This window comes from Schistocerca piceifrons, chromosome 2 (genome assembly GCF_021461385.2).
Source record: "Schistocerca piceifrons isolate TAMUIC-IGC-003096 chromosome 2, iqSchPice1.1, whole genome shotgun sequence".
NCBI classification, from domain to species: Eukaryota; Metazoa; Arthropoda; class Insecta; order Orthoptera; family Acrididae; genus Schistocerca; species Schistocerca piceifrons.
The window spans coordinates 1,010,947,926-1,010,960,499 of record NC_060139.1 but is presented as its reverse complement, the minus strand read 5'-3'; the positions used below and the strand labels follow the sequence as shown (position 1 = coordinate 1,010,960,499).

Here is a 12,574-nt window from a genome sequence, read left to right as displayed (position 1 = left end):
GATATCACTTGCGTAGAACAATATTGTCAATGAGAATGCAAGACTGTTTAACTTGTTTGCCAAGTAGCTTGTGTGAGAAGACCATGATACATTTTGTCTAGAAATATCACCATGAATTTGACAGTATCTGCTTCCCTAAGTTTCAGATTTTTATGGGTAATTTGGAAGTCATTTGATTTTGGTTGTTTAGTTAAACAGTATTAGCTGGGTCTATGACCTGTTTAATTTCATTAATTAACATCAAACCAATGTTCTAAGTTGTTTAGAGCATCAATGACCCTTTGGGGAACTTATTCTGTGGTATCATTTTCAATAAGTACAGGTGTATCATCTGCAAATAAAACTGACTGGGGTGTTACATTTGGATGTAAATCACTTATATAAATTAAAAACAGGGTAGGGACTAAAGTGGAACTTTGTGGAACTCCTTGTGAAATAATTTTCCAGACTGAGAAACAATTTACTGTTCCTGACGTAGTAACCACCATTTGCTTTCCGTTTGTTAAAAACCATTTGAACCTCTTCAAAGTCCTACTGTTTATTCGGTATCTTTCTAATTTATGTAGCAGTAGAGGTCGGTTTATACAATCAAAAGACTACATAAGGTCACAGAAAATTTCTGAGACTTTTTCAAACTTGTTAAACAGTAACAAATTTGTTGATTGCACATACCGTATTCACATCTTTCTGGAAGCCAAACTGATGTAATGTGATGATACTAGATTTTTCTATGAAATTTTGAATCTGGGTTACAACAACCTTTTCAAATAGTTCTGAGAAGACTGGAATAAGACTTACTGGCCAGTAGTTTCCTACATCTTCCTGTGAGACTTACATGAGTAGAGGCTTTACTAAAGTGTAAACAGAGCAGCTAGGAAGCATCCTTCTTCAAATGACTGACTAATTATTTCAACTAGGGGTTATGATATAGTAGAAACTGTTGCATTTACTCTAGTGGATATTTCATCCCACACAGTTGAATTTATATTTTTGAGGGATAATACTATGTTTATATATCTTCAGTTGTAATTCTATCAAATTAAGTGAGAACTTCTATGTTATCATGATCAAGACTAATGGGTTGGATATTATCTAGCTAACCACTGACATCAACATTTGATTTTGCTACATTTACAAAAAACTCAATGAAATATGGTGATATTTCTGGAGAATTTACAATCGATTTGTGACCAACTCAATTTTGGAGATTTTGGGCTGCTGGCGATGACACTAAGTTCACATTTTATGGCTGACCATACTGGCTTTGACCTATTTGTATGGTTCAGAATGAATTTTTTATGTTCCTTTTGTTTGCTGCCTTTCTAATCCTTCAAAATACAGTTTTATATCTTTTTACATAGTTTATAAAGTATAAATTTGTATTACTTTTCACTTCATTGTGTAACTGTCATTTTCTAGCACTTGACACTTTTAAACAAGCAGTTATCTACTTCCGTTTGCTTCTCTTTTTTAATGGCATATGGTAGGGGAATTTGCTAAAAATGTCCAAAAATCTTTCAAGATGTGTCATAATTTTTAGAACTTGAATTACGATGATCCACTGGCCATTTTACTTCTTCAAGACTACAATAAAAGAAGTTTATATTTTCATTGTTGGAGTATCATTTGATGAACATTTCTCAAATGCCTAGTTCATTTACTTTTGGTAGCTCCAAAAATAATGAACAACATGAGACATACCAAAATAAAGGGGAATTTTCTTGTACCAACAAATGTGTAATTTGTCAAAAAGTTATTTATAAGGCTGAAGTCTATTTCCTCTTGTGAATTCTGTGAATTTTAGCTTGAAACAAAATGCTCGGACCAGATCAATAACTTGTGCTGATTCATAGGACTCATTTATTATGCTGATGTTAAAATTGACAGCTATCATAATCCTTTTTTTTTTTTAATTTCTGTAAGAGACTTTTTGGTTTAACACTTAAATATTCACATGACGAGAAGTAACTTAAGTACTCGCATCAGGTCAATTCGACCCTGGCAAAAATTAAGCTGGCAACATATGCCTAGTCTTATAAAAAATGAAGTGGTATGATTTATGACGGTTTTTGAACACAAATGAATAAAAACACCATGTACTTCATATCATTTAATGACACTGTGAGTTATTATGTGAGGGGCAAAGAAAACTTACCCTAACTCTAAAAAAATGTTATACACTAGTAAAGACCATCAAAATATTTCAGTGAGCTAAGCATTTTGTCCAGATAACTTTGAAAGGCACTTTGCCTACATGCTCCATACAAGAAGCACACACTGTTGAATGCTTGTTGTCATCTGTACATGGCCAGATGGGGCATCTCTTCCATTGGTATGATTTTAGTCTAGTTGCTATTTCCTAGTGTATTTGATGTCAACAGTCTTGCTGCTACTGTTGTGGTACTTCTGTGCCTCTGGCTATCAGAGACAACTTTATTCTCTCCCTAAAATTGTGGAGTATATGCTGTGTTCTCCTGACAACACTCTCCATGATAAGTTTGTTTGCAAGCTCCTTCTGAAATATTCTTCTTTGTAACTTTTGCCCAGTGTTCAAAATTAGATGCAGAGACATTCATAAAGTGGAAAAGCACAGTGAAGGGCTACTTCCTTGTTCTTCAGCCAACCATATAGTTGTTGTGTATGTCAATAGTGCAATTGTAGAAACCTACAATTTCTGGTTTTTATCAGCACCTGTCTCTGAATCTACCTTGACATCACTGTGCATTGATGATATTAGTGGAGGTGAGTAATATTTCCTGGGAACATAAGAGACAAATGAACTTGAACTCACTTTCATGTGTTTAATGAGCAGAAACTCAGCAGGAATTTCAGACTTATTTTTGCACACTGTTCCCAATAAAGTCAGCTTAATATCCAGAACTGTTTTGGCAATTGCAACACTATTATACTAGTTATCAATGGTTGTGTTCCTTCCTGAATCTCTAATGTGAGCAACAAGTTGTTGAACAACATTTAAATGACTGTTAGACTGCCTGAATGGACCATCAGGCTGCATTCCTGCATACACCTCAAATGAAGGAGAATGTTCTAGAACCTAGTATGACAAACACTTTTATTCCATATTTCTTAGGTTTCTTAGGCAAATACTACCTAAATGAGCAACAATCCTGAAATGGAATGAGTTGCTCATCCATCATCAAATATTCTTCTTGGGTATAAGCTTTCATGAAATTTTTCCCTATTAGTACTAGAAATTTATGAATAGGTGTAAACAGAATGAAGCAACAACAAAAATTGTGGCAATGTTCTTAATCTACATGTTAGTGTACATTCAGTCTGCCAATTACATTCTTACTGAAATGAAGGGAGAAGACTGCTGTGCCTTGAGCTACATGTAAATGCATGGTAATAATTTTGTACTTTTTAGCAAAGCCCTTTGACTAAATGATTGTTTGTTCCATTTGGTTTTACTATCTCTGCCCAGAAAAAGTTAGTCATTTTTCATAGTCACCATTTCATCATCAGAAGCAGCAGAAACATCTGAATCAGTGCCAAGTTCACTTTCTACAACAACGTCATAATCAAAATCAATAGATTTCTCCCACAGATTCATCATTATCTTCATGAAATAAATGCACAATAATTTCTTCATCAGTCATGATTTTAGGCATTCTGTTTCAGGGCAAAAGAACAGCCATGTCACTTTCCTTTCGACTAAGAGAAGAAAATGTGATAGCAAAAATAAAATTGGTTAATAATTGATTTACTTATACAGAAAAGAAAAACTAAACTTATTCAAACACTTGTAGCGTCTGTATTTTATGGCTGATAACTCAGACTCACATCAGAATACAACTGCAAAAACAGCTGAATGCAAACATGTTAGGTCAGCTGGGTAACAATGCGAAAACACCAGAAATCATGTTGGGTCAGACGCTGAATAGTGGCATTTTAATGCAAAGCAATGAAGACTGAAAGTACTCTGAACACATTACCTGAAACAGACCAGCAATAAAAGGAAATTCATGCCCCTGGCAAGTTTCAGAATCTCAAGTGCCAAAGAAATCAAGCAAAAGAAAAATCTCTTAGGTTATTTTGACCTGACTTTGCTACTCAACAGTTAAATGGAAATACTTTTGTTACTTCTTTTCCAGGGATTCTATGTATTGAAATATTAGAATGGTTTGTCTTCTTAATTTTATGCAGAAACTTTCAAATATGTCCTTATCATTTAGAATATTAAAATCATCTCTTACCTTAAATGCTAAAGTATTTTTAATAAGTATACAGGAGCCCACATGCATTTTCTTACTTCTACAAAAGATAATAGCTACAGCATAGTTCTCTCATTCATTAATGATTTTGATGCAGTTTTTTGTTAGCCATTTTTCATTTAGACAAAAGACTGATATATTTCTTCCCTACTACAGAAATTTGTAGACTAGCAGTTTTTGCATCTATGGGATTTATATTTTATATCCAAGACATTGGTGCTTAAATGCATTAGAAATGTCTATTAATTTTATTATGGTTTTCAGAATGGACTTTTTTTAGGAGAGTGTCACCCCCTCCCCAAATCACTCATTTTTATTTTTTTTAAATTTTGTACATGTCAATAAATATCTTGCTGAATTTTGCAGACCTTAACCAGTTCATACACATGCCATCCAGCAGTAAGCAATCTGCATCTACATCAGTATTCTGCAAAACACTGTGAAGTGCATGGTAGAGGTTACGTCCCATTGTGCGAGTTGTTTTTTCATTGCATTCATATATGGACCACAGGAAGAATGATTGCTGAAATGTCTCTGAGCATCCTGCATTAGCCTAATCTTATCTTTTAATCCCAATGGGAGTAATATGTAGGTTTGGGGGGGGGGGGGGTGATATCTTCTGACACTTATCAATTAAAGCTGGTTCTAGAAAGTTTCTTTGTAGGCTTTCAAGGGACAGTTACCATTTATCTTCAGCTGTCTGCCAGTTCAATTCTTTTGGCATCTTCATGATACTCTTCCATGGATTGTTTGAACCTGTGACCATTTGTACTTCCCTCATTTACAGGGTGTTTCAAAAATGACCGGTATATTTGAAATGGCAATAAAAACTAAACGAGCAGCGATAGAAATACACCGTTTGTTGCAATATGCTTGGGACAACAGTACATTTTCAGGCGGACAAACTTTCGAAATTACAGTAGTTACAATTTTCAACAACAGATGGCGCTGCAAGTGATGTGAAAGATATAGAAGACAACGCAGTCTGTGGGTGCACCATTCTGTACGTCGTCTTTCTGCTGTAAGCGTGTGCTGTTCACAACGTGCAAGTGTGCTGTAGACAACATGGTTTATTCCTTAGAACAGAGCATTTTTCTGGTGTTGGAATTCCATCACCTAGAACACAGTGTTGTTGCAACAAGACGAAGTTTTCAATGGAGGTTTAATGTAACCAAAGGACCGAAAAGCGATACAATAAAGGATCTGTTTGAAAAATTTCAACGGACTGGGAACGTGACGGATGAACGTGCTGGAAAGGTAGGGCGACCGCGTACACAACCACAGAGGGCAACGCGCAGCTAGTGCAGCAGGTGATCCAACAGCGACCTCGGGTTTCTGTTCGCCGTGTTGCAGCTGCGGTCCAAATGACGCCAACGTCCACGTATCGTCTCATGCGCCAGAGTTTACACCTCTATCCATACAAAATTCAAACACGGCAACCCCTCAGCGCCGCTACCATTGCTGCACGAGAGACATTCGCTAACGATATAGTGCACAGGATTGATGACGGCAATATGCATGTGGGCAGCATTTGGTTTACTGACGAAGCTTATTTTTACCTGGACGGCTTCGTCAATAAACAGAACTGGCGCATATGGGGAACCAAAAAGCCCCATGTTGCAGTCCCATCGTCCCTGCATCCTCAAAAAGTACTCGTCTGGGCCGCCATTTCTTCCAAAGGAATCATTGGCCCATTTTTCAGATCCGAAACGATTACTGCATCACACTATCTGGACATTCTTCGTGAATTTGTGGCGGTACGAACTGCCTTAGATGACACTGCGAACACCTTGTGGTTTATGCAAGATGGTGCCCGGCCACATCGCACGGCCGACGTCTTTAATTTCCTGAATGAATATTTCGATGACCGTGTGATTGCTTTGGGCTATCCGAAACACACAGGGGGCGGCGTGGATTGGCCTCCCTATTCACCAGACATGAACCCCTGTGACTTCTTTCTGTGGGGACACTTGAAAGACCAGGTGTACCGCCAAAATCCAGAAACAATTGAACAGCTGAAGCAGTACATCTCATCTGCTTGTGAAGCCATTCTGCCAGACACGTTGTCAAAGGTTTCGGGTAATTTCATTCAGAGACTACGCCATATTATTGCTACACATGGTGGATATGTGGAAAATATCATACTATAGAGTTTCCCAGACCGCAGCGCCATCTGTTGTTGAAAATTGTAACTACTATAATTTCGAAAGTTTATCTGCCTGAAAATGTACTGTTGTCCCAAGCATATTGCAACAAACGGTGTATTTCTATCGCTGCTTGTTTAGTTTTTATTGCCGTTTCAAATATACCGGTCATTTTTGAAACACCCTGTATGTCCATTCAATATTTGTTGTCAATTCTATCTGGTATGATTCCCACACACTTGAGCAATTTTCAAGGATGGGTTGCATGAGTATTTTGTATGCAGTCTCCTTTGTAGACTGATTACACTTCCCTAGCATTCTATCCATGGGCTGCAAGCTGCCACCTGCTTTACTTGCAACTAACACTGTGTGTTCATTCCATTTCATATACATGTAAATTGTTACACTTAGGTATTTGTATGAGTCGACCAATTCCAGCTGTGATTCACTGATATTATAGTCAAAGGATACTATGCTTTTCTGTTGTTGTTTTTTTTTTTTTTTTTTTTTTTTTTCCTGGAGTGCCCAGTTTTATATTTCTGAACATTTTAAGCAAGTTGCCAGTCTTTGCACTGCTTTGAAATCTTATGAAGATCTGATGACTAAATATTTCTGCAGTTTCTTTCAGACAGTGTTTCATTATAGATAACTGCATCATCTGTCAAATGTCTGAAATTACTGTCAGCATTAGCTGCAAGATCATTAACATACAACATGAGCAGCAAGGGTCACAACACACTTCCCTGGAAAACCCCTGATGGCACTTCTACATCTGTTGATGACTTTCCATTGAAGGTACCATGTTGCTTCCTCTCTACCAAAAAATTCTCAGTCCAATCACAAATTTCACTTATTACCCAACCTGTGGTTTTAAACGTCTTAGGACCCATAAATAATGTTTTTAGCCTTTTACACTGTTCCCTGACACCCCAGTTTACTTCATTCATATATTTATCTCTCACTGCTCTTCTTTTGATAATGCCACATACTACTAATATTCACATTGCAAATACATTTTTGCTGTTTTGATCACATTTCTCATTCCAATGAGGATATATTCTTGACTGTAGCTTCAAAGAAAATTTGTCCCCATGTGGATAAAAACTGCTTTATAGTTTAACATTAAAATTCAGCCTCCAGTTGCGTAAGCAAAGTAACTTTAACTAGGTTTCAGCTATAATAATGTAGCCTTCTTTAGAAATATCACAATATAAAATTAAAAGTAAAACATGCCATATATTGGCCCTATCAAACTTAAAATGTTAGTACTACAGTACATAGTCATAAGACTGCGTCACTTCTACTAATGTTTTGCTGATAGGCCACACAAACGGGCCAGACAGGTGGGCTGCAGGTGCTGAGTCATAACTGGGTGAAGGTGTTGGTCCACAAGAGCAGAGATTTTCTCAATTGGGGCACCTATTCTAGGTTTACAAGGTAGATTACCTAAAGGAAAATAATATTTAATTATATGCTAAATTCAACTTTTATATTATTAATAAATATGAGTGTCATCTTTCATACAATAGAAAATTGATGTAGGGATATCAACAATGTAGGAAAAGATAAGACTTCTACTTACCGTAAAGAAGACACATTAAGTTGCAGACAGGCACAATTAAAAGACACTTACACAAAGCTTTCAGTCACAGCCTTCATTAGCATTCATATACACAAGAAAGCACACCTCATGCACCCATGATCATCAACTCCGGCAGCTCAGGCCAGAATGCAACCATCACATAGAATGGCAACAGCAATGAGAAGTGATTATTTGTGCTGCCAGTCCCTTGTCACATGGGTCATATATATGTGAAAAAAATCTAGTTTCAATATCGCTCTCATACATCCAACCAATACATTTTGTTATATCTCTGCCACTTCCATATCTTATTTCATTAGACGCAGAACTAACAGTTAGGGTTTAACACACCATGATGAGGACATTATAGATGGAGCACAATCTTTGATATGAAAAGATGTGGAAGGTAATTGGCCATATACTATTTGAGGAACCACCCCAGCATTTGCTTTAATCAATTTAAGGACCAAAGAAAATCTAAATATGCGGATATTTTAACCTCGCTCCTCCAAAGTGCTAGTCTGGTTCATTAACAACTACACTGACCTTTCTTGGTAGGATCAGCAGTGAAACCAGAAATGTTGTACCTACATAAACACTGTTTCCCCCTTCTTTTTTTTAAAATACAAGTATTATAGCCATTCTTCATGGACACTCCATGAAGCACAGTTGTGGTGATGGTAATCAAAAAGTATTTGATCCAAACAGTAAACCATTTATTTTCGAAGTCCTGAGATACAGTGTGATTCTTGAAATGAAATTGTAAGTTTTAGTAATGTAATATTCAGCACTTTTCTGGTAAGATGAACTTGTGTTGCATCTTCAATTGGTCAGATTATTGTCAGCTTATTCGTCCATGTGATTCTCAGCTTGTACTGCATCTTAAATTGGTCAGATTATTGTCAGCTTATTCATCCATGTAATTCTCAGTGGAAACCATCTATTGTGGTTATTGTGTAACATAAGGGCTTTGATTGTACTTTATTGGTATTCATGTTGGAGCTACTGCCATGCTCTGATCATGATACAACAGGTGTGACCACCAACAATTTGTCCACCTGCCATCCACGTGAATGGTCAATTTCAACCTATCTATGGATAGGAAAAATTTACTCTGAAACATGACATTATGTGTTATGAACAAAGTATGATCAACATAGCATGTGCTATGATCAATGTAGCATGTGCTTGCTTGTGGAATTATGTATTCTACATCAGAAACTAGTGATTAATAAAGTCATGCATATCCATATTTTTTGTGGAGAGGCTAAGAAAAGCCCTGTATTCTCTCCTTCCAAACGTTTCTGAAATATAAAAAAATGATGACATCATCCTATGTTGGTGTGGCAGTGACAGCTTGTTCTAATTGATTAAACAGATTGTGATATCTCCTATTACTAAAATTTAATGGTGTTAAGATACAATTTTGTATATGAATATTAGATAATATTTCTACACTTTATGGACTCTTGTGAGGAAAAAGGGGGGGGGGGGTAGGAGGGAGAATGGTACAACATAATCATTCCAGTCTCATTTTCAATCTTCAGTATGGACAATATCCCTTTTTCTCACCTGCTACTGCCTGTTTTTTTTTATAGCTCAGGACATGGAGAGCCTTTCTGATGTACTGCTAGCAGCATATGTTCCATTACTGGAACAAGAGACATGCCGCACAAAAGAAGTTTATGGGGACCGAGATCAAGCGATTCTTGATGGCATGCTTTGTGCTGGTCTCCTTGAAGGTGGTGTCGATGCTTGTGGAGGTGACTCCGGTGGACCCCTGGCTTGTGAAGTTGATGGTAAGGATTTGTCTTATACCTAAATTTTAACAGCTGAGTAAATAAAACACATATTTTATATAAGTAGTTTATCATATATTACAAGAGATGTCTTTCAAACGTTGGAATTACAATACATGCACAAAGTGGAGAAATTAAAGATAAACAACATAGTTTTGAAGTATATAAATATTTTGAACAGATTGAAATTACTGTGAAATACTGTTTTAGCATAAGGAATCAACTGAAACATGCCATTTTAAAGTTGTGTGAGTAATTAATTAAGAGATGAAGTTCAGAAAAAAATCTGAGAAAAGCTGAACTGAATTAAAGAATTTTGGCTTTTAAAATGCAGTTTGGCAGCCAGGAAGAAACAGTAGCACACATCCTAAGCTATTACACTCAGCATTATAATTTAATTGTCACTTAATACATTCTTCAAAAAAGAAATGGAATCGAATGAAATAAAGTTTACTTTTAAAGAGAAAAAAGACTGAATAGTCATGGCACAATGAGTAAAATACCACGACAAATTCAGACTATCAGTTATTCAAGAAAAACCAGTTTGTAACTGTGAACCTTGAGTTCCTGCAGTTATACCAAATGTTTAAAGAACTTATGGGAATGAATTCAGATAACATCCTCAACTTCCTCAGATATTTTGTCAAGTGAAAATATTGTCATTTTAAAGGCATAAATGTAATGAGAGATAACTGTGCATGGCAGTTTAAACCCTTGGTGAGTGAACTGTACTGATGCAGAAACAAAAAGAACACATATTCAAAAAGCAAACCATACATTAAATAAGCAGTGTATCTTCTACTTCAACAATATCATTTCCTTGCAATGAAAATAAATAGTTCAATCAGGGCATATATTTGTTTTGAGTTTCTATGCTCCCAGATACTATCTTGAACCTTTGGCCTGAATAATTTTCTCAGTGACATTGCTGTTTGATGGGTAATGATAATATTTCAACTTCATGGAGTGATTCTGGGAGGACAACTATCTGTTAGTGGAACAGTTTGGCTTAGGTGGAAAGGGATTTCTTGTTATAGATATTGTAGGTGGTTTTATAGGCTCTATGAATATTTTCTGTTTGGGTTTTATTGGTCACTCTGCTATTATCAGCATTCCTCGTAACTTCTCCCATGTTTAACCTGTGTGATGTTTCCATATATCGTCATAAGGGACACTAGACTATTACACTTCAAATCCATGTTCTGTATTTTCTTGGAGGCCAGTTTTGGTAGTGATCACATGAGGCTTCTCTAGGACATGTATGAATTCTATGGTAGTCCTTGTAATCACTGTTAGGTCATCAACTTAGATGAGGCACTTGATATTGCTTTATATATTATGTTCCCATATTTATTGTAGATATTTCTCTTTGCCATGTTTTTATGACCTTACCAGACTGAAAAGGGATAGAGATAACCCATCACCTTGCCTTACATTTTTTTTCAATTTTAAAAGATTCATTATTTGATGCAATACCATAATGCATGGAAAGTTCTAGTTGAGAATAACAATTTATTTAGAAATAAAGAGACAAATAATATATTTCATACATTAATTTTATTTCAAGGTGTTTGGTAAAGTCCACTGGATTGAGTTAGTTGTTTTGCTATCTATATCATGTTCATGCAATACCTTAAATAGGGTGGCATGGTGAACTGAGTCTTAGGTTTTAAAAATCACTGTACATGACCACTATGCAAATCAGACCATCACTAATGAATGTCAACCTAGTTTTTCAGCTATAATTCATTACATTAGTTGCCCTAATCAGATAAGAAAGATGTGTGAGAAAGCATTTTAGGCAAATGTGTTCATTATAAAAACTTGTTATTGACTATGAATTATATTTACTCTTTTTGTAGTTGAAAGTATACTTAATTGTGTCCCTTCATGTTAGAAATATGCGTAATGATGGAACATGAAGCAGACATAGATGGTATGCATAAACTACATTGTTTTTAAATAAGTTTTATTTTTGTTCACATGAGATCATTACTTACTGTTTCAATATGATTACAGGGAGGTTCGTGCTAACAGGACTTGTATCGTGGGGTGATGGTTGTGCTAAACCATCAAAACCTGGTGTTTACACCAGGATTTCACATTATGTTGATTGGATACATGCATCTTTCAAGAAACTGGGCTTGCAACAAGAACTTTAGCCCAGCATGTTATACTTTTCCCAAAAAGGGACAAAAAAAATCAAGAGCTGAATACCAAAAATTTGTTACACTGAAACTATTTTTGTAAAAATAATTGTACATATGATGTATATAGATGTACAGTTAATTTATATGTACATATTGCATAAAATTCCCAAAAGACTGCCATATTAATTTATAAAGATAATTTTATTTTTTGTTGATTTGTGCATTTTTATTTTAATGCTCTATTACCTTCCACTAATGAAATCAGTAAAACATTTTCAGATTTATGACAAGTTTCTCAGCTCATTCCAACCATCAGACATAATAAGTTTGTTGAAAATATTAATCCTTGCACTGTGCTGGCCACAAATGAGTACAATGACAAGATGCACTGCTTTCTGTACACAGTAGTGCAATCCCATGCAAGTGCAATGTTGAGGGTGTAAAAATGTCCTGTATCACACAAACAACAGAACTACACATGTAATCCATTATTCCTCTACTTGCAGTCAAATAAAATATTTATAAGAAAAGTTACAGAAGTCATCTATGAAATTATTAACTGTTACCATTCAGAGTTGTTTGTTTGTTGAGTTTAGTAACAATTCCTAAATGCAACCATAGGACATTTACTGGGTAGAATGAGTGTCTCTGAACAAGAAAGTGA

The 12,574-nt window shown here is 35.7% G+C and overlaps 1 protein-coding gene across 1 annotated transcript in view; it reads left to right on the top strand.

Moving 5' to 3' along the window:
• LOC124777686 (mast cell tryptase-like) overlaps window positions 1-11,987 on the top strand; it is a 126,501-nt gene extending 114,514 nt beyond the window's left edge. The window contains exons 6-7 of the mRNA XM_047253162.1: window positions 9,560-9,760; window positions 11,780-11,987. Of these exons, the coding sequence (XP_047109118.1) occupies window positions 9,560-9,760; window positions 11,780-11,922 (344 nt within the window). The 3' untranslated portion in view covers window positions 11,923-11,987. The remainder of the gene's footprint in view (window positions 1-9,559; window positions 9,761-11,779) is intronic.
• Window positions 11,988-12,574: the final 587 nt, after the last annotated feature.